Genomic DNA, 22,065 nt, shown 5'->3' on the forward strand with positions numbered 1-22,065 from the left:
TTTTCCTGAGGCTCCTTTTCATGCCTGGCTAGTGATTCATTTTTATTTCCCTTGAATGTGTTTCCCCAACCTTCCCCTCCCCCATTATTATGTTTAATCATTCCTCCATGCTTTAAATAGGCCAGACCTCTCATTACTGCTGGCTGTGTTGTTGTTTGGGTCCACACTCCCAACCACACACAAAGGGAGATCCTCACATAAAGCTAACTTGTTTTTGCTCCAACATAGCTTGCAGAAGATGGTGCATCTGGATCTGCCACAAACAGTAACAACCATCTAATCGAGCCTCAGATCCGCCGGCCTCGTAGCCTCAGTTCGCCAACAGTAACTTTATCTGCCCCACTGGAGGTGAGAAGGCTACTCAGTGTAATTGGGGTCACGTCTGTCCTGTGACTTCTCATTCTCTCTTTTCTCTTAACTTGGACTTCAGTTTCGCAGCCACCTTACTGTCTGATCATTGTGTGTGTTCATGGTGAAGGGTGTTCTTGTGCAGCCTCAGTATATGCTTCTCTGTTGCGCTCAGCTCACATCCTTGAACTCTCACCTGATTCTCATTCTCATGGGGCTGAGGCCATAGTGACTTGTGCTGTACATGTGGGTTCCTCTCTTCAGAACTTTCTCCATTCTTGTTGTTTTGCCCCTTCTTGCCTGTTACCTCATTAGACATGCATAATAACTCTTTCAGATAGCAATGCTTATATTAAGTTTTAAACGATAGCTGTGGCTTTGACCATTTCTTTTCCTTTGGACTGTAGGGTCTGTCATTGTATGGGCATACATGTTTCTGATGCATATCTGCATCCCTAAGTCATTGCTGTGCATCTGCGTTGCTCTCCTGTTTGTGTGGTCTGAATACCATGCCTTAGCATCACCGCGTCAGAGAGTTGGAGAAGCCAGAGCACAAACGTTCAAGTTCTAAACTTGACGATGGCCTAGACGTAGCTGTGGTACTCTCTGTGCCCTGGGCTTAAATGCTAATGAGTGGGAATGAAAGATAGCTCTCTTCCAAACTGTGATACAAATGTCCTGGTAACCATACGAGTCCAGGTGGTTGGTTGTCTTTGATGATCTAGGGGCTTCTTCTTATGCTCTGCAAATTGCCAATCCATTCTTCATTAGACTGTGAGCTCATTAAGAGCAGGGGCACGTCTTTCTCCACCCTCTGTAAAGTCTCCATCCATAATTCTCAGGGGAGCATAATATTTTTGGCATATAACCAGTAGCTATCAAAGGATGGTGATTTTAAGTAATTAATGTGTGTTTAATCAATAGAAAAACTTTAAAATTCAATTTATTTAAAAGTAAACAAATGACAGAAACAGATTTCTTAGAAGCTTCCCCTTGTCCCTTTCCAAATGGAACATTCGTGATACCCAGGTACATTTTGACACACTGGACTAGCACCTGTAAGAGTTCTAATGCTCATTATTATTCCTTAGGGTGCCAAGGATTCACCCATACGTCGGGCTGTGAAAGATACCCTTTCCAATCCACAGTCCCCACAGCCATCACCTTACAACTCCCCCAAACCACAACACAAAGTCACACAGAGCTTCCTGCCACCGGGCTGGGAAATGAGGATCGCGCCGAACGGCCGGCCCTTCTTCATTGACCATAACACAAAGACTACAACGTGGGTAAGGTCGCTGCTTTTATTTGGCTCCATTTCCATCATGAGGTCTGACATTCATTCCCTCATTTCCTCACTCCGTTCTCATGATTCTTGTAGAGAAACTTCACTGACACCGCAGCTTGTCCCTAGAGGGTCTTCTCAGCCTGCTTCAAGATCTGGCACGCAGGGGCTTGTGGGAGGGGTGATGGATGGGTGCAGGGTCAGGGCCAGCTGCTGGTGCCAGGTTGGATGCCTTTTCTCCAGAACATTCCTGGACAGCTATAGTTTTGACAGTTGGCCGTATTTGGGGAAAAAGCGGTGCTCTATATTGCTAGGATGTTGATGATACTCCTTCACCTCTCAAGATGGTGTAATAGGAATTCTGATCTTTCTGAAAATAATTTTTCCTTGTCAGTTTCTTTCTACATTTTTATTAACATCACCCATCCTTGTTTGATTTATCCCTTTCGTTTGCACCGTCCACCTCAGTTTAGTATTTTATTTTAGTGTTTTACGTTTCTGTGCTCCATTTCACACCTTTAACTGTGGAATAGGAGATGTACTGAGGATTTTGGTTGTAAATGTGATAGTTCTTTTTTGTGAACATTTTGTCAAATTTGACTCAGGAGTCGTGCCTGAGAAAGAATCCGTGTGTTGTATGAATTTATACAATATGAGATTAATTACAAGTGAATGTGCATATCTTTATACTCCTCTGTTCGGGTTTTAGCTGAATCAGTGGTGGGCTTCTTTAATGTAGCACATTGTCTTTTAAAGAGCCAGGGGTATTTTTCTATTAATACCTGTAGACCTATGACTGAACTGAAATTAGTTCTGTTGTTTCTGTTTCCAAAGCTGCAGAAGGTTTGTTTTCCTTCCTGTCCCTATGTCCCCAACTAATGGCCTGGGTTCAGAGTTTGACTCAGTCCTTCTGGCTTCTCTGCTGCTTGCTTAGAATCAATGTGACTGGAAAGCTGTCTGAGTTTGGGGATTGTCAATGGCCCTAGCTCTCTGGTCTTGGGTCAGAGGTGAACACGTACTTTAAATCCCCATTTTCAGTGAAGACACGAGTGTGTCCATTGTTAGAACAGCAGTACTGTGTTAATGAAGGGGCCTGGACCAAAATGTCCTGGACTGTCATTTATACTTTGCCCGTGGCCTAATGTTAAATCAGTCCCTTGAGACTGGACTAGAGGGCCTAGATATCGCTCTCTCTCTCCCTCTCTCCCTCTCCCTCTCCCTCTCCCTCTCTCTTTCTCTCAAGTCCTGTGGATGGATGGTGGTAAGCACATCTCCATGAGGACGTTCTCGGTATTTGGGGCAGGACTGTGACTGTGCCTATTATTGTAGGATGCTTAATATCCTTGGTTCCTGTCACTGAATAACCACCATTCCTCTCCCTCCCCCACCAGTGATGACCAAAAATGTTACCACATGCTTGCAAGAACCCCTTAGTGAGAACCACTCTAAAAGTTCTATTTTAAAGTAAAGGAATTAGCCTTCCAGGGGAATTTATCATTTAGATCCTGGTGACATTCATTAAACTCATAACTACCTCAAAGGCATGTAATAACATGTAGCTTTGTTTGACTCACCTTTGAGTCTCATATCATATTATAGGTTTGTGGCCAAGACGAGAGTAAGAGATAGGCAGCTTTGGGGAAAACCAGCTAAGGGAGATTGGTTTTTAAGTCTTTTTTTTTCCTCGTTGACATAGAACGTGGCTGTCCTGATAAGAGTACGCGATTCTACAAAATCCTCAGCCAGGAATGGCACTCCAGAAATAGGGGGTAAATAGTATAAAAGGAGATGGATTAGTGTATGGAGCCACGGTGGCCTGCCAACATAAGCTGTGGTTTTAGAAATCTGAACTAGCTTAGTAATCAAATCCCCTAACCCTCTCACAGCCTTTCACGCCACAACTGCAGAGTAATTGCAGCTGGGCAGGTTTGATTTTAAACAGCCCCAGCTTTGTTTACTGCCTGCATCCTTGCTGCATGAAACCCAGTTTGAATTTCCATTTGCCCCTTTCTGCCCACATGCTTGTTATTGACTGATTTACTGGTTTAAAATTTTAATTCGTTAAAACAACATTTTGTTGCTGCTGCCATTGTTGAAAATCCTTAAAGTAACAACTGGACATCCCCCCCCCCCCCCCCCCCCCCCCGTTACTCCCCTTCTTCTCTAAACTCAGACAGGCTGGCCCAGCTGCTGCCTCTCCTTCTAAACAAAGGCCTGTACAGAAACGCTGACTGTCGAAGGATTGCTCTAAATCTCCTGTTGATTTGGACCAAAAATGGAGGAATAGAGGAAACTGTAAAGATCATTTTTAGCTTAAAATTTATCTTGAGATGGTTTGGGGTTTGCTTCGTGTGGTTTTTTGTTGTTGTTGTTTTTAAAAAAAAAATTTCATTGATTGCAGAGATAGGAAGGGAGAGGGAGAGAAAGTTAGAAACATCAGTGATAAAACTCATCTATGGGTTGCCTTCTACACACCCCCTACGGGGGTCAAGCCTGCAACCTGCGCATGTGCCTGACTGGGAATCACACTGTGATCTTCTGATTCATGGGTTGACACTCAACCCCTGAGCCTCAGTGGCTGGGCTTGCTTCGTTTTTTAAACGAGAGAACAAATGAGAGGCCAGCATAGCTCTTCTTAGATTTGAGCCCTATGGTGAAAAGCTGGTAGAACAGGTGGAGAATAATGAAAACAGTACTCCTGCCCCCTCAGCCTGTGTGCTCTTGATTCTTGCACTAAACCAGAGCATGAAAAGATCAGGCCAACATTTCCCCTGTGTACACGCACGGAGGAAAGTTCCTGTTGAAGTCTGCTTACAAAGCACGATCTCATATTAAAGTAGTGTGCCCGCCGTCCATCTGGAATAACGTCTGAGGCCTCAGCCTGAAAGCGAAGGTCTGTCCACCATGCTCTCATCCTTAGTAACACCTAGAAGAGGCACTAAGCCCTGGCCATATGAGGATTCCTGTGACCAGACTTCCAGCCATTGGTTCACTTGTCCCTACCTGGGGTGGGCCATGGATGCCTGCTGGGGGCCACCAGGTGACAGAGGAAAGGTTACAAGAGGCCTTCGGTTTGTCTGTTCCTTCCTTCTGTTAAGGAAGCAGCTCGAAGCATGTATGTAAGAGTATGTTTATGTCTCTTACAGAACAAAGCATTGCCTTGTTTTTGTAGCAAGACAGAGTATGCCTTAATGAAGTTTCAGGTTTGTTTTCTACTGGGTCCAAACTAAGAAAACTCATTGTAGCCGAGGCCTGGTTGTTTATCTCTTCCAGGATGGGGGGGAAAGCTGTTATTTTGTTTTTTGGGGTTTTTTTTTTAATATATTTTATTGATTTTTCACAGAGAGGAAAGGAGAGGGACAGAGAGTTAGGAACATCGATGAGAGAGAAACATCGATCAGCTGCCTCCTGCACACCTCCTACTGGGGATGTGCCCGCAACCAAGGTACATGCCCTTGGCCGGAATCGAACCTGGGACCTTTCAGTCCGCAGGCTGACACTCTATCCACTGAGCCAAACCGGTTAGGGCAAGCTGTTGTTTTTTGAACCAGGAGCATTCCCTTGTTTTATGTACTATAAATATATTTGTAAGTGATTTTGGTTTTTAAAGAGGTGTTGATCTTTCCATTCTTTTTAAAACCCCTTTGTGCTATATTAAGGGAAGCAAATGGGGAATACTGAAATAACTGGGAAATAGTGAGCGTTCTCACTGTGCTGAGGAAAGGGAGAAACAATTGAGTGTCCCTCTTCATGGTTTCATTCATTTGTATTTATATCATTAGAGATCTCATTAGTGTCCCAACTATTGGCATCCCTGAAGTTGTCATAACTCATGTGGAGCCCTGGCTGCCCTCCACCTGCGCCATCGGCTTGGGGTGCCCCCTCCTTGCTTGTTCAGGGGAGTCAGTGGAGAAAGGGGTTCAGTGTTGCCCCTAAACTTAGCCTTCAGAGCTAAAGAGTGTACAGCTGCTGTCATTTTTATTTTTGTTGATATAATCAAATATGACCCCTCAGGCCTTCTAGTCCTCACATTCTATGAATTCTAGGTTTCCATGAGAGGCCATTATAGCAGACCTGTGAAATCGGATTTATTTTATAGTTTATACTTCCCTGCCCCCAGCCCCACTGGCACTTTAATTTCAGCTTCATCCCCCCTTTAAATCACCACCTTTGAACATGTTGTCTTTCTCAGTAGCCTGTGTGTGGGATTCGAAGGTGTGGCTAGCTTGGCATGTAGCATCGGAAGCCCTGTCCTTTTTCATGGCATAGTGGCCTTGGGCTTTCTCTAAACCTGTGTGGTCAGGGATGTGTTCCCAAGGGTCCCCGTGGTTGTGCCATTAGCTGGGCCAGCTCACAGTTAGCCGTGAGTGGGTAGCTTTTGTGGCGTTCTGTGCTCTGTAAGTTTCTCCTTGGTCACAATGAACCTATCACAAATGTTTCCCAGAATATCAGCTGTTCAGACTTTATAAATCCCAAATCTGTGTAATGTCTCTACGCACTGTATGTGTTCCAGTAATCTACAGAATACTGGACCTATTTTATGTTTTTACTCATCCTTTTTAAAAGCATATTAGTGAGGTTCAGGGTCAATATCCATCATAAACCACTAACATGATTATTTTTTTCAATTAAAAGTTTGCTATAGCTAACAGAAAGCAAAGCTTGGTTTTATTTTTTTATTCTTGCCGATTCCAAAATTCTGTCACTTTGTTATAATACAGTAATTCTAGTGCTTTAAGACTGTTGACCAGGAAAAAAACTTAACGGCTTTATTGAGATATGATTCACATACCAAGCAATTCACCCATTTAAATTGTACAATTGAATGGGTTTTGGACAAACATTGGACAAAGATGTGCAGCCATCACCATAATCAATATTAGAACATTTTTTGTCACTCCCAAAGGAAACCCCTTTCCCACTAATAGTCACAAAATAAGTTTTATTACAGGATTTTTTTTTAAATCTTAGGCTTATTTTATTAACATTTTATTATTCTGAGTTTTATCATTTGTTTTCTAACCTTTTGAGATTAAAATATGAAAATGCCTTGCATTTTCACAGAGCCTATATGAGAGCAGCTCCCAGATTCAGGGTCAGAACCTCTGGACAAGGTCTCGTTCTTTCTGAAACTCAGTTTCCCCATCTAAAGAAACAGAGATCATGTACCCCACCTCCTAAGAACGTGGTTGCAAGATCGTATGTCTGATTACTTTGTCAATTATAAATCATGAACCAAAATGGCCAACTATGTATTTCTCTTTTGTTGATTTTCGGTGGTATCTTAAGCACATTCCTTAAGAAAAATATTTTGCAAACTTGTAAATATTAAGACATACATGAGAACCTAATCTGTAGAACTGGAGAGCCTCAGTCCAGTTGTCTAATAGGGATGTGACTGTATGACGAAGCCAGCCAGCGCTCTCTGGGATCACTCCTGACCTGCCAGGCAGACCCGCTTCAGATTCCCTGCTCTGGTTCAGGGAGGGGCGGGAGAGGGAAGCAGGGGACTCCAGTGCTCATGGAGAGCTGTTCCAGTGTGTGAGGCTCGCCACCCTCACCCGCAGCCCTGGATCCGTAGGGGATTTACAGACCAGGCTTTCGCTCCCTCTTCTGTGGAGGAGAGCCTCCTCTTCGCGGGCACCCTTTATTCTGGTTTCCATAGTAACATCACTGCTGGGTCCTTCTTCTCTTCACCTGCTCAAGATCTTGGGAAAATGTTAACCTTTTATTTAAATGTCCTGACTCTCCTTCTTTCACCAAGGACAAGGAGGAAGAATGGAGTCTCTTCTGAGAGATGGTCAGCCAGGCTTCCTGTTCAAAGATGGGACCCTCCCTCCGCCGTGCAGGCAGGAGTGTGGCTCATGCACATGCCTCCTGGTTGCCTTGGAACATACAGCTCCAGAAGGGGAGGAGCCAGTAACAGCACACAGACGTCACTCTTAACACGTTCTGCCTTTTACATTTTTCTTGCAGGAAGATCCACGCCTGAAATTTCCAGTACATTTGCGATCGAAGGCACCTTTAAACCCCAATGACCTTGGCCCTCTGCCTGTGAGTATACGTACTGGAGACACATGGACAAGTCTGAATATGTTTATTCATTTATCTGCCCAGTGTTGATGGAGAGGCCCTGTGACCTCTTTCTCCAGACTTTTGGCCCATTGGTCTATAATTTCTTAATAGAATCAGGTGTATGGCTGAATTCTAATCGTACATACAACCAGCTAGTACATATGAAAGAGGTTTCTTTTTTTTTTTTTTTTTTTTTTTTTTTTTTGAAAGTCTTAAAGTTTATTTTGGTAGACGTGTGTTTTATAGGCATCGGCTTAAAGTAATTCCTTTTCAGACACGATTCTTTGAAAAGCTAAAAATGCAAAGGTCGCCACTTCCTTTTATTTCGAATATGCATAGCAATTACCCAGGAATAAAGATTCTCCGTTTTCTGTTAGCAGCAAACGGGTCTACAGACTGTCAGCCTAAAATGTCTCATTGCATTCTCAATCTGCTGGGTGAGGCTGGATTCTCCAGGTTTTCAGACTCTGGGGCGTATGTGGGGGCGGGGTGTGCTACCCAACCTGGGCCTGTGCATCTACCTCTCTGTCTGGTCACAAGTGAGGGTGCCGCAGCCATGAACCCCAGGACCGTGTCACGCCAGACACAAATCCTTCCCACTTAGCCCACGCTGTGTGCATGCAGCCAGGCTGCCCGGCCGGCTCCAGAAATCCCCCAGGAGTGGTTTTCCTCACCCCCTGCTCCGTGGGCCATAGGAAGCCCAGCTCTGATGGATCCTATGTTAGCAGGCACTTCTAAAAGTGTCCCCCAAACCTGCCTTGCCCATAACCTGTCAGATGCTCAAGCGCAGCCTCCACACGGGGGGACCACTCCATGTCCTAAACGCACACACCAACCCTGAGTTCAGTGTCCTGTTTCAGAGACTGAAGACCACGTAGTTTCTGTTAAGACTTGAAAAGCTCCTTGGGATGAGACTGCCGGGTGCATGGTCACCCCACATGGAGGAGGGGGCGGTCCTCTGGTGCTGACAGCTCTAAGGAAATGTCTGTATGCAGCTGCTCTACGCGAAGCAGAATTTCAAAAAGTCTTTGGTTCATCTGAGGCAGAATCGGCTTTAGGAAAAGCTCATCATCTGCTTCAAGTCCATTTTGTCTCCCTGAAGACACGGGACGGGGCACAAGTGAGCGCAGCCTCGCACACACAGGCCGCCCGCCCGCAGCTCCCTCTGCTCCGACATGGCCACACTTCATTAGTTTTAATTTACAGAAAGGAAATTAAATGATAACATTTTTCCCCCAAAACAGAGCTGTCCAGAATAGAACTTCAGCTTAAAACAAAACATAGCATGTTTTTCATTAAATAACCCCCAAAGAAACAGGCAAGTAATGACGGCGGCTCTGAGAGATGACCTGCCTTCTGTTACCAAGTCTGTGCTGAATGCACCCGAGATCGCTCTTCTTGGTGATGCTTTGCAGACCCCTCTCAAGGGCGAGTCCGTTTCGTAGTGTTGGGGTGGGGTGAACTTCTATTTACACTTGGGACTAACTCCAAAAGAAGACGTGGGCATTTAGAAGAGAGTGACCTTTGGGGTGGGGTGGGGGGGAATAATTCTAATTGAAGTCTTAGTTGAAAGAGGTTTCTGAATTGGTAACTGTCAGTGGAAGGTAGACCTTATAACTAGGATGTAGGAGGCATTCTTTACTGATGGCAATTTAAACAGCACACATTTATTTTGTAACATAGCAACCATAAGTTCAACCCATAATCTGATTTAATGAATAGGAACAAAAATATTAAAAATGGTGGGAGAGAAAGACATAGGTAATCACAGAAAGTTTTGTAAGTCATTTAGTCTGCAGATATTTTAAGCTTTCTTCCCTGGTTGATAGCTGTTTATAAAGCTAATTTTTTATCAGTTCTTTTTGGGAGCCTGAATGGGATTGAGCAATTTACTACAAACCTAGATTTTGAATGAAAATTTTGCCATGCATCCTCCTCGACCCACCCCCAATTAAAAATAAATAACCTTACAGGGGCAGGAAGGGGAGGGAAGATTCTAATACTATTTTTAAATGAAGAGCACTGGGAATTTTTTTATTGCTTTTTCCCAAACATAATAACCTTTTCTGTTGCCTGGTGTGTGGTATATTATGGCAAAATTTGAAGCTAGGGAGGTTGTGATTCCATCTTTATTCATTAGGTTATACAAATATTCCTCTGCAAATCTGACTGGTTCTGGGTTTAGATGAGAGAGCCCAAACTGTGTCTAGAGAGTGAGTTTCAAAAGGAAATCATTGCCTGTGGTCTGGACCTGTTAGGTTCCTGAGTTTCAAGTAGCAAGTAGGTGCAGTTCAGACAATGAGAGCATACCAGCCCTCCCTTGAAAAGATTATCCAAGTCTTTTTGGTTCCCGAGTTTGAACAGTGAGAGTTCACAACAGTGAAGTGCAAGTATTCGATTCTTCAACCAGTGATGACATGAGTAAAGCATCTGTCTCCAACATTTTTGTATTATCCCTCCTCCTCCTCCTTTTAGTACTTAGTACATATTTGTTTAATTAAATGAGCTGTTCATCCCCAAACTCAACTGTTCCATGGGATGCCAAAGTTCCCATTTGAAGCTTTTGAAATAGCGATCCCTGTTTCCTGCTCAAGTGGTGAACGCATCCAAGACTGTGGACGTGTGCTTCAAGTGTGTTCCTAGATGTTGTTGAGGGTTAACTTGAAATGTTTGTGGTTTATTCTTAATGTAAAACTGTACCCTAGGAGGGAAGAGTAAGGTGTCATAATTTTGCCTTTGATTTTGGAACAGCTAGCTAATTTTTGCGCGCTCTCTCTCTCTTCCTCTCTCTCTCTATACTAGCCCGGGTGGGAAGAAAGAATCCACTTGGATGGCCGAACATTTTATATCGATCATAGTAAGTAGGCACTGTTATGGACACAGGGATTGCAGGTAAAGGGGGGGAAGGGTATTTCAAATATTAAAGTGAAAGCTTTGTCATTTTACTCTTTGTCTAGGCAGCCAGGTGTTATGTGGAGAGAATGGTACCAGAGAATCAGTGCCCTCGTACGGTACTGTGCATTCCCCCCACGTTTGCTGTAAAGTAGCCCAGCAAGCTTTCACCCAATTTGATCTTGTGACCTATTAACTTTTTTTTTATTTAAGAACTATTTTTTGGTTGATGACCCCTTGACTTTTGCGCTTTCAATAAATACACTCTGGTAATAGAAAATAAGATTAGAAGTGATGATTGAGTCCAAAATCTGGGTGTGTGCGGTGCTTGATGCAGCACACGTGTGTTTTAAACACCACCTTCACGGTCTCAGGGCCAGCTGCCCATTCTGACTTATTTTCTATTCATAGCATGTTTCCTTGCACCCAACACACTAATATATATGCAGTTCTTTTCTTGAAATTGTGATATATTTGCTGTAGACATTTGCTCCAGCACCTATGAAAACTGTGTGATTTCTCATTTCAACTAAAACTAATAAAGGTTTGCTTTTAGCCAGTTTTTTTCTTTCTTGAAGTAACACGTTCTCCATATTTGCACATCCCTTACAACGTCTGAAAATGTATAGGAAAAAGAAGTCTTTAAATAGATTTAAAGTTCAAATCACACATGCAGTGTGGTAGTATTTTGCTCCTTGTTGTAATTTGATTCATAAACAGTAAGTCTGAACCAGGTTTCCCCAGCCTCACATTGTCTTAACTCATCACACTGATTAGATAAGCCAATTGCTGGGGACTCTGGCCATGAGGGCGGGGCTTATCACCATCTTTTAGGCTTTTGTGAAACAGAGTTCAATTCATCTGCCTTTTCCCCAAAATCCAGTTTATAAAAAATGCAGAATTCTTATCTTTTTAAGAGGCTTTATCAGCCTAATAGGTACACTCCAAAATGGGTCTGGTTACCTGGTGGTGACATTGAGGAATTTCCTTACCTTCCAAATGAACCTCTTTTTCTAAGTAGTTTTCCCACATCTGATTTCTGCCAAAATTCAGCATCTCATTTTGCTGTCTTGGGATAGAAACCAGGTCATCCTTATATGTGCCATTTACTGTGAAAGTGATCACCTTGCGAGTTACTCAGCCACCCTGTCTGCCAGCATCACTGGGACAGGTGGCTGCACTCTGAATGACAGGGACAACAATGCCCTTCTCTTTTAAATAATTATGCTATTTATTTTCTGCTTCATAAATTCTTAAGACATTAGACATTTTTAAGATTTATAATTTCAACAACCTTAAAGATTTAATCTCAGAAGAGATAATGCTCAGTACTAATCTTCTCTTTAGACGCCTTGATTTATTTGGTTGACATTTATCAAATGGCTCCTATGTCTCAAGCCTGGTGCAAAAGGTTAAGGGAAGATCTTGAACTGAATCTCTGCCTCTCTTAGGAATTGTGTGATTCTTCTTAAAGACCAGACATGCCCAGCAGCTGAGGAATTGACCACAGATATCTTATATACTAAACTAGAAGAGAAAATTAAATTCTAGCGATGCTGTAAAATCCTATTTGAGTCTATTCTGCTCATAGCCTTTACCAAACCAGTAAACAGTAGCTAAATTGACTGAGTTTCTCATTCTTCTACTTCATTCTTGTCCCTTTATTTGAAAAAATGTCTTGAAGACAAAGCAAGTTTAGATTTTTAAAATTCCAGAGGAAAAAATGCATAACTGGCCACCATATATTCAAAAATTGGCAATACTTGCAAAATTGATCTTTATGATAACCACGCAGAAACTTGTATATTACTGAGAGCTTAGCCAACCATAAAGGAACTTTGTTATCACCATCAGCTCCATTTGGTCATTAAAAATAATAACATATTGGACTCCTGTTACATATTAGGCTAGGAAATGTGTTAAGTGGTGGAGAGGAAGCTGCAGAGGGGAATAACATACACCCCGTCATTGAGGGACTTAGATTCTAGCAGGGAGTACCAGGAAGTATTAAATGCTGTATTAGGAGGAAAGAACCCCTTGTTAATGTGAAAGCAAAGAGTGTACCTGCTTGCCAAGTGGCACAGGGCACCAGGGATGGGGGAGACTGCAGGAAGGCCTTATGGAATGGATCACTCTTCAGACATATTCCAAATGATGAATAAGACTAGTCACGAACACGCAGTGAAAAGTGGTTCCCGCAGGGAGAAGGTGTGCAGGTGTATGAGGCTGTGCAGAGAAGTGCGGCAAGGTTGCCCGTGGCCAGTGTGCAGAGAAAGCGGGGGTGGCACACCCATCAAGTTAAAGGCGGTCTGCCAGGTGTGGGAACTCGGTCCCTTCTACAGGCAAGAGGGAGCTCCTGAGGGGTTTTCCAGAGGAGGTGACAGTGGTCAGATTTGTTCTTTAGAAAGATCCTTTTGGCAGAGCTATATAGAGAGTTTCGAACAGGGATAAGACTGAGACCAGGGAAACCTAGAGAATGGTTCAGGGAAAAGATGAGCACCCAGAAAGAAGTAGGGACAGTTTGGTCACCATCAGAGGTAAATGGCGAGGGAAGAAAAGGGATGTGTCAAGATTCCAGATTTGAACAGTGAATGGATTGTGATATTGTTAATCGAGAATACGGGATTCCATAAACGGTTTTGGTGTTGGAAGATTATGGGTTCAATTTTTAAAGAGTTGGGTTGAAGGTACCTATGGGGAATCTAGATGCAGATGTCAAGGGTGGCGCTTGAAATTGAGGTTTGGACTAAAGATTTGGGAGTTGTGTACAGGTAGTTATTAATTTACTTTCTGCTTTGATGACAATACCCAGTCCTTACAGTGATAGTCCAAGGCAGTTATTGCTCAGCTCTTTGTTTCCATTATTTGGTTTTCTTTTCTATTGTTCTCCATCACAGTAGCAACTTTCACTTTCCAAATCTTCCATTTTCAAGGTAAGGGACCCATCAAGGTTCTCTAGAACAGTTGAAGCACTTCATGTAAATTGTCTTCCAGCATACACAAATCTAGAATCATGTGCTTTGGTAACTTTAAGACTTTACTCTGCTTCTATTGAAATAATTGTAATACCAGACTCTGAAAAATCCCTGGTATGGTCATTTAAACCAAATGTATTAGTTATTCTTGAGTTTACAGGAAATAATTAGAATCAGTATTTTTCTCAAATAATTTCCCATTTTTTTAAATCAACTTAGATTTCCTAAAACTCCAGAAAGAACTCATTCTTCCCCAGTCTATCCTCCACCACATTATCTTTCATGTGCGTTCATCTCTGCCCGCCCCCCCAACACACACACACACACACACACACACACACACACGTGCGTGCGCACACACACACACACAGTAATCCATGAAGTCTTTTTGATTATGCAGAGTCACAAATCCCAAGTGATGCAGGGCAGCTCTTGTTCATTATCGCCTGCACCACTGAAGTAGTGGTGTAGGTGGCTTTGAACAATTTTGTTAACATTGACTCTTTTGGAAGAAAGAAAACCGCTTCTCGCCAACATGGCCAAAAGGGAAGCCTTTCTCTAGAATCTTCCTCTGCAGTATGTAATTCTCCTTTTTTGGACTGCCTTACTTATTGGCTGCTTCCATTGTTGTGTGCATATGAGTGACACATGCAATGGATTATTCATTTGTTCAGTATAGGACTCTTAATTGAAAGCAGTTTTTCAAGACCATAAGCATAAGCAAAAGTATTTGAAATGAGAAAAAGTAATGTGTGTGTGTTAACTTTTGGCGGACTAAGACTTTTTGTGCCTTTTTTCAATTAAATGAATATCAAGATCAAGTTATAAATCCTTGAAAGAACAGGGGTTTATAATTGAACTTTCAGCAGATTGCTTGCCAAAAACAGTGTAAATAGATGGTTTTACTTTAGCTGTGCTTTTTTGATTGAGTGTTTTTAACTAAACATTACATAGGAGGTCTGCCATACAGAGTATCGTTCTCTTCTAACCCTGAAATACTAAGATATTATCTTCGGGGACCAGGTTGGGGGACTAGACAGCTTTTGAAAAACCAGGAATAATTATTTCTAAAACATTTTTTACATAGAATAGATTTCAACTAATATGCTGATTTTTTTAATATTAATTTTCAGATAGCAAAATAACTCAGTGGGAAGACCCAAGACTGCAGAATCCAGCTATTACTGGCCCGGTCAGTATTCTCAAGTTCTGAATCTTCAGTGTAATATTTTGGTTGTATCAAAACACACATTTCTTGTATATTTCTGCTCACCTTGGTGTAATTGAGTAATGTAACATTACTCCCATCTCCTCCTGATGGGAATTTCCTGGTGAGGTACAACTACATTTGCCTTTTCATGTGGCTTTCATTATAAAGGAAAAGAAAATGATGTGATCGTGGTAGCTAAACTAAACATTTTCTTTTCTCCATTATAAAAGGATGGATTATAAGTGTAACAATCAACCCTGGCCGGTGTGGCTCAGTTGGTTGGAGCATCATCCTGTACACTGAAAGGTTGTGGGTTCGATCCCCGGTGGGGCGTGTACGGAAAGACACCTACTTGCTGTTTCTCTCATCCATGTCTCTCTCTGTCTGTCTCTCTGTTTCTATTTCTCTCTCTCTCCCTTCCCCTCTCTCTAAAAATCAGTAAAACATATCCTCAGGTGAGGATTACAAATAAATAAATAATAAGTATTTTAAAAATAATAAAATATAAGTGAAACAATCAAATTGTCCTCTCTTCCTTTCTCTATGAGGCAAAGCCAGCCCTATGTTTGCAGAGTTTTGTCATTTCTCTAGGCCAAGGGCAGTTCATGCATGCTAACCAAATCTAAGCTGTATTCTGAATCTCTTCCAGCGCTGAAACTCTGTAAAGGTTTGGGGGAGGTTGTCGCTAACCTCTGGAGCTGGCAGATAAGATAAGAATCTTTATCTCCGCTGACCCACTAACTTTCTCATAGTCCCTTCGTGTGTACCAGGTGGGAAAAGAACGAGTTCTGCCTTAGGTATGGTGCTGCCCCCTTGAAATGCTGCCACACACTGTTCGTAAGGAAGAGTGAGAACCCCTGGTCACTCGGCAGTAATGGACACTTGGTATCCAGCTCCTGGGTGGAGTTTGTAGAGTGGGGGCCACGCTCATCTCATCGGCGGGGAATGTACTAGCACCTCGTGTCGGTGGTTACAAGAGTGCAAGGAGATGATTTGGAATTTCAGGAAAGATACTGGAATCACAGAAGATGGCAAATGTGGGGTTCTTTTAAAAACTGGAGGAAATTACATTTATTATATTTTGAGCACTGAGCTAAGAGGCCAATGGGTATTTTTAAAATACTAATGTCATGGCTTTGATCTGATTCAGTTCAAATTATGTTTTGATTATAAAGGTAAGTCCATTTGAAAATTTAAATGATATTAGAATGCAAGTGCACTTGATCCCTGTCATCTTTTAATTACCTGTTGGATCTGTTCATTTTGTTTACTCTGCTGCTTTCTGCATTTTACAACATGCCTAGTAATGCCTGGGTTAAAACAGTCAATTACTTTTTTTCCATGGAGCTTAATAAATGCCTGCCATTCTACCATGGCTTTCATTTTTATTTATTCGTAATCACAATAAGTTGTTAGAATAGCATTTTCTCTTCTCCATCATGAGCAACAGGTAAATTCAGTAAACAGAGCTGTTTTCAATTTGCAGAGGACTTTTGACATGATATTTCTCAGTCTTTTTCAAATCTTTTTTATGGTTTATTGATCATCTACATTCAGTCAAGCACGTAGTCTACTGTTGAAAATTATCTAGCATAAATCCAGATAGATTTGTCCCCAAAAGTGATCTCGACTTAAAGAGGTTGGTTTACTCTTATCATTATTAGTGTCATTTCTTTCAATAAGAAGAGTATGTTTATTTAGGTAATTATCAACTTAGTGTAGACATTTGGCTTTCGTCATCATTTAATTCTAAATATTTGGTCATTTCCATATGATTTTTCTCCTTGGCTTTTAAGTTATTTAGAATGTGCTTTTTAGTTTTAAGACTATGGGAGAATTTTTGCCTGTTTCTTACTGCTTTCTAATTGTATTGCATATGGTCAGAGAATATTGACTATGGAATATTGATTATCAGATATGCAAAACGTCTTTGGAGGCTTGGCCAGTTTTTGTAAATGTTCCTTTGAGTTTGAAAAGAATGTGTGTTCTGCCTTTCTTGGGTATAGAACAGTTCTTTATATGTATACCATTAGATCAAGCCTGTCGTGTTCAAATTATCCATTTCGATTTCTACTGTTTTCCTGGCTGTTTTATCTAACCAAGATAGCTGTGTCAAACTCCCACGGTGACTGGCTTCATCAATCATTACATTCATTTTCTCTCTTTAGTATTTGTCTAGGACATATTTTCTGTCTCTTGCTGTGTTTTTTCTTTTCTTACCTTCTATTAGATTGATAGAGTACACTTTATTTTCTTTCATTTTTTAATACTTGCTCAGAAGTTGTATTTTCTATTTCAGTGCTCTTAGTGCTCACATTAAAATTTTTATCTGACATAATTGACTTCGTGTTGAAATTAATCAGTCTCTACTCTCCTCCTGGATAATATAGGACTTGAGGGAACGTTAGTGCCATTCTTCCCACTCCTATTTCTCATTGTTCAGTGGAGTTTTAAAACTACCTTGTGTTTAGCCCTGGCTGGATGGCTCAGTTGGTTGGAATGTCATCCTGTACACCAAAAGATTGCCAGTTCAATCTCCAGTCAGGGCGCCTACGGTAGGCAACAAATCGATGTTTCTCTCCCTCTCCCTCTCCCTCCCCCTCCGCCTCTGCCCCTCTCCTCTCCCTCTCCCTGGCTCCTCTCTCTCCCCTCGCTCTTCTCTCCCTCTCCCCCTGCCTCCTTCCCTTACTCCCTCTAAATATCCAGGATTTAAAAAACAACCTCCTTGTCTTTAAACTTTCCAAATTCTCATTAGTATTTTATATTTTCTTTTTTTTTTTAGCAGTCAATACTTACTTAATTTTACTTAGATGTAAACAGATTTCTTTGCCCACCACTGATCTTTACATCCCCTTTTTTCTAGATTAAGTTTTGTTCTTAATGACATATAACCTCTAGCTCATAATTCTCAAAGTGTGGTCTACAGATCACTATCATCCAGAAACTTGTTAGAGATGCAGATTTGGGGCCCCATCCCAGACCTACTGAAAACTAGCAACGTTGGGAGTAGGTCCAGCAATCTGTCTTTTAACAAACCCTCCCAGGGATTTTGATGTTCACCCAAGTTTGAGAACCTCTGCTCTAACAGCAAATTCAGTGGGAGCCTGAGTGGTCAACTCGCTTAGTCTGAGAAGACTTACTTGACCTCTCTGTGAAATGATAGTTTAGCTCATTCATTATAAAATTCTTGGTTAACAGTTATTTTTCTTCAGATCTTTGGAGATATTTTTTAATATCTTCTGATCTTTTTAACTAATTATGAAAAGTTGCCAATCAATTATCTTTTTTTATAGGTAACTCTCTTTGATGATTTTGAATTTTTATCTGTGTCTTTGATGTTCTGCAAGTTTACTGTATTGTAAGTGTGGGTTTTTAAAAATTTATTCTGCCTTGAACTCATTGTAATTCTTCAGTATGGGGACCATGTCTTTTCTTCATTCTGGAAAATTCTCAGTGGTTATGTCTTTACTTGTTGCATCTTTCACATTCTTTCAAACTATCTGTATTAGTAACTTTGGGTAATTGATTCACTTTCACAACTATCATCTCTTAGCTTTCACATGTCTGCCTCTCTTTATTGCTGTATATAATGGGCTCAGCTCTTCCAGTTAAGTCTTTCTTAAGCTCTTTATATAATCTCTTTATCAGTTCATTTTCTCTATTATTTCAGTGACTGTTTAATTGCTCAAAGTTCTATTTGCTCTTTTTAAATTTGCTTAGTCTTTTTAGCTATTTTTCTGTCCTGTTCTTTATTTTTTTATTTTTATTGATACTTCCAACTCTTTAATCATTCTTAAAATAGCCTCTTTATAGCCTTTTTCAGATTATCCTACTAACTCTGGTCCCAGGAATATAAACTATGCCCAGATGTTATATCTGTAGACTCTCCTCAATGGTAGTTTATTACCTACTTCCATTTAGAATTTGTGTGTATGCTCATCTTCATTTTTTTTTCCACATGGGGCTTTTATAAGTTCTGACCTGTATTTTCTGTTAACTACTTACCTTGGGTTCATTCACCCCCAATTACCATAACTATGGATTTCATACCCACTTTGGTGTAGCCTTGGAGTATGAATTTATTACAGGTCTGTTTCTTTTTCTTTTTCTTCCATTTATGGTCCTGGACAGAAGGTAAGCTTCCTTGCAACTTTCCTGGGCCAGTGGGTAGAGTTTTCTTGTCCCCTTTTCAGGTGTAAGTTTTTAGCAGGGAACTCTGTTCTGACTGCCTAGCCATGCAGACTGTTGGCCAAGTTCTGTGCCCCCATGAGGGTTAAAACCCAAGCCCCAGCACCTGTGTCTAGGTCCAGTGCCCACTTAGTTCTCTATTTTGAGTCTTTCTGTTTATCTGGTACCTAGAGTTTCTCTTTTTCCCAAATTTTAAAAATATATATTATGGGGGAGGGGACCCTTTCTGTGTCCGCCCAGCACACATTATTGTACGTCAATACGCTGTCTGTATAGCAAACATCACCATTGAAAGCATTTGTAAAGTGCTCCCCATGCTTGCTGCTCTTATGAGTACTATCTTGTGCTTGTGTGACACTTTGTACTTTTCTGAGAACTTTATAATCAGCTGCTTTGACACTCTCAACCATCCTCTCGGAATGATAGGGAAGATGTTGTTATTCCCAGTTTGTCAAAAGATCAGAAAGCGAATTGTGTTGCCAAAACTTACAGCAAATGTCAGACTTGGGACTAGAGACCCAGTTGTGCTAACCTCACCATTGTCCCCAGGCCAGACATGAGCCCTTCTCTACAGAAGACTCCAGAACCAACTGGACAGTAATGACATGAAAACATGTAGAACTGTCTTACACACTAAGTCAGGTTCTCATTTTGCTCAAGAGAGAAAGAATATGTGATGCTGAACAAAAGGGGCTGTGATTATTTTTAAATAGGCTTATCTTACAAATTAAATTACAGTGGGGCCTTGACTTACGAGTTTAATTCCTTCCGAGACCAAGCTCGTTAAGGAGCTCATTAACTCAAATTACTCTATCAACTCAATGCAAAAAATCCGCCGAGGGACAGCTGGTATCTCAAAAAACTCATTAGTCGGGACAGTCATATGTCAAGGCCCCACTGTATATGTAAAAAAATAAGGTGTCATATTTTCAAAAGAGAATAAATAATTTGGCCAAAACAAGAAATACATGACATACATAATTGTGTTCAGAGGCTGCACATAGGGACATCTTTGTCCTGTGACATTATTTGGATCTTTTCAGGAGGAGAAGTTAAAAACCTCCTCTCCTTATCCCATTACCAGAACTACCTCTAGATGGAGGAGGATAATGATTTTTCAACCTTCATGCATCATTCCACTTAAGAAGAAAGGCCAGAAATATCCCAGTATCTCACTTCCACCCACATGTAGTCAGCACCTACCACGTTATAAGTCAGACAAGGGAATGATAAGTCAGATATCACAGGCTGGGGGCAATTTGCAGTAAATTTCATGGGAAATTTGTCCTTTAAGACTATTGAACTTTATAAGGATGAATGTTTAAGCCTTTTTTTTTTTTTTTTAACATTTTCAAGGGGGGAACCAAAACAAAGAATAATTGCTGGGAATCGTAGATTTGTAGAAATGGAAGGACCTTGAAGTTCATCTCTTCAAATCCTTCTGCGTAACTGGGAAGTAGTGCCATCAAAGAGAGGTTGTCATGGAGCTAGCTGGCAGGAGTCTGTCCTAGAAGTCAGGTTTTCTAAAGCTGGCAAGGGATAATGACAGGAAATCCATTTTTAGGTTATTTCCCCTCTATTACAGTTAATCATAGAACATCAACCAAACACTTTGCCTTCTCAAGGCTTTGCACCCGCTGTCCTTGTCAAAATTTGTTCCCTCTGGTCACTTGTTTCTGCTCAGGTATCCCTTTCTCAGAACTGCCTTTCCTAACCACCTCATATAAAATAGCCTCCCAGGAACTCTATCATTTTTTTTCTTATAGTGTTTATCACTACTTACTCACTTATTTCTTATTACCTATTGCTCCCAATTGCTTGTAATCTCCAGGAGAGAATAGGGCAAGAATTCTTTGGTTGATGTACCATTATTTCTAGCACCTAAAATGCCTGGCACAGACTAAGTACTCAAGAAATACCTGTTGAATGAATTAGCAAATGAACCACCAAAGAATGAATAAGTAAACTGGATAGAAAAGCTTTTGTTATGCGATATAGTATTGGTAGAGCAAACAACATCATAATGTCTTTATTGGCTTATTTCACAATATTGTCTCCTTTTTCTTATACTAGTAGTTAGTTGTCCAGATAGTGACAAAGTTTCTACCTTTCCTAGAATAAAAATTCACACACGATTTCATCAGACTAAACACTGTCCAGAATAAATATGATATGTGGTCAAATCCAGTGTTCAGTGGAAAAGCAAATAAAGAGTGGGTTGAAAACTAAAACCATTCGTAGTATAAATTGTCCTAAGATATATCAATATAATGTCTGTTGCTCTTGAATTACAAAGCAAAACACTGGCATGATCAGTGTTTGCTATGACTGGTTATATGTTTTTGTTTTGGCTGAGTTATTTGTGTGATCGTCTTAAAAACAGTAGAAAGGAGGGAGGCTTATGTTTTTCATTTCTCCTCTTTCTGGACAAGAATAAGAAGGTGAAGGTAGAAGGTTTGGAGTCTGGAGACACTTTTCTAAGGATCAGTATATTTTATTAACTTAGCCCCAAATTATATCCACAGAAATATTCTTGCCCGAATGCACACTATTTGCCAAAAAAGCAATGAGTCATTCTGAGTTTGAGTCTGCCATAGTTATGTCCATGTATATGCAAAAGCCAGTCCTCTCTGCTTCATTTAAAAAAAAAAAAAAAGTAAGCCTTTTCAATAGCCTGAAGTCAGGACTCTGGCTATTGTAAGCTACTTTATAACATAGCAAATAGAGAATATATAAATGACTATATTAAAATGTTATTTGCCTAAAGAGATTCCAGAATTTTTGAGTAATGATAGCTCAGTTACCGAGCCCACTCCTGTGATACCATAACTCTGCTTCACAGATAAGGCATTAAGATGTAGAGAAACCCTCACCCAAGACTACTTACTAGATAGTTAAAGGCAAACCTTCTGACCCCCAAATGGGAGACTTTTCCTGAGTGCTCTCTACCTGGTCTTACAGTCCTTGATCAGAATGCCAGTCTAGTTGCTTTTCTGCTCATTATATTTCCTCCCAAAGATTTTTAAAAGCAGGATTAGTCATTGGTCATTGGGGTTGTATGTTAAAATGTCATAGCCAACTCTTATCTCAAT

At 41.0% G+C, this 22,065-nt stretch overlaps 1 protein-coding gene across 5 annotated transcripts in view; it reads left to right on the forward strand.

The window, feature by feature from the left end:
• NEDD4L (NEDD4 like E3 ubiquitin protein ligase) overlaps positions 1 to 22,065 on the forward strand; it is a 309,487-nt gene that overhangs the window by 263,833 nt on the left and 23,589 nt on the right. For 3 of the 5 annotated variants that reach the window (XM_081097852.1, XM_081097851.1, XM_081097854.1), the window contains 5 exons: positions 229 to 348; positions 1,440 to 1,637; positions 7,610 to 7,687; positions 10,511 to 10,565; positions 14,709 to 14,767. In XM_081097852.1, the coding sequence (XP_080953978.1) occupies positions 229 to 348; positions 1,440 to 1,637; positions 7,610 to 7,687; positions 10,511 to 10,565; positions 14,709 to 14,767 (510 nt within the window). Of the gene's footprint in view, positions 1 to 228; positions 349 to 1,439; positions 1,638 to 7,609; positions 7,688 to 10,510; positions 10,566 to 10,665; positions 10,720 to 14,708; positions 14,768 to 22,065 lie in introns of all 5 variants that reach the window. The other 2 variants (XM_081097853.1, XM_081097855.1) reach the window with 2 other exon arrangements.

Source organism: Myotis nattereri (assembly GCF_964212035.1).
Source record: "Myotis nattereri genome assembly, chromosome: 8".
NCBI classification, from domain to species: Eukaryota; Metazoa; Chordata; class Mammalia; order Chiroptera; family Vespertilionidae; genus Myotis; species Myotis nattereri.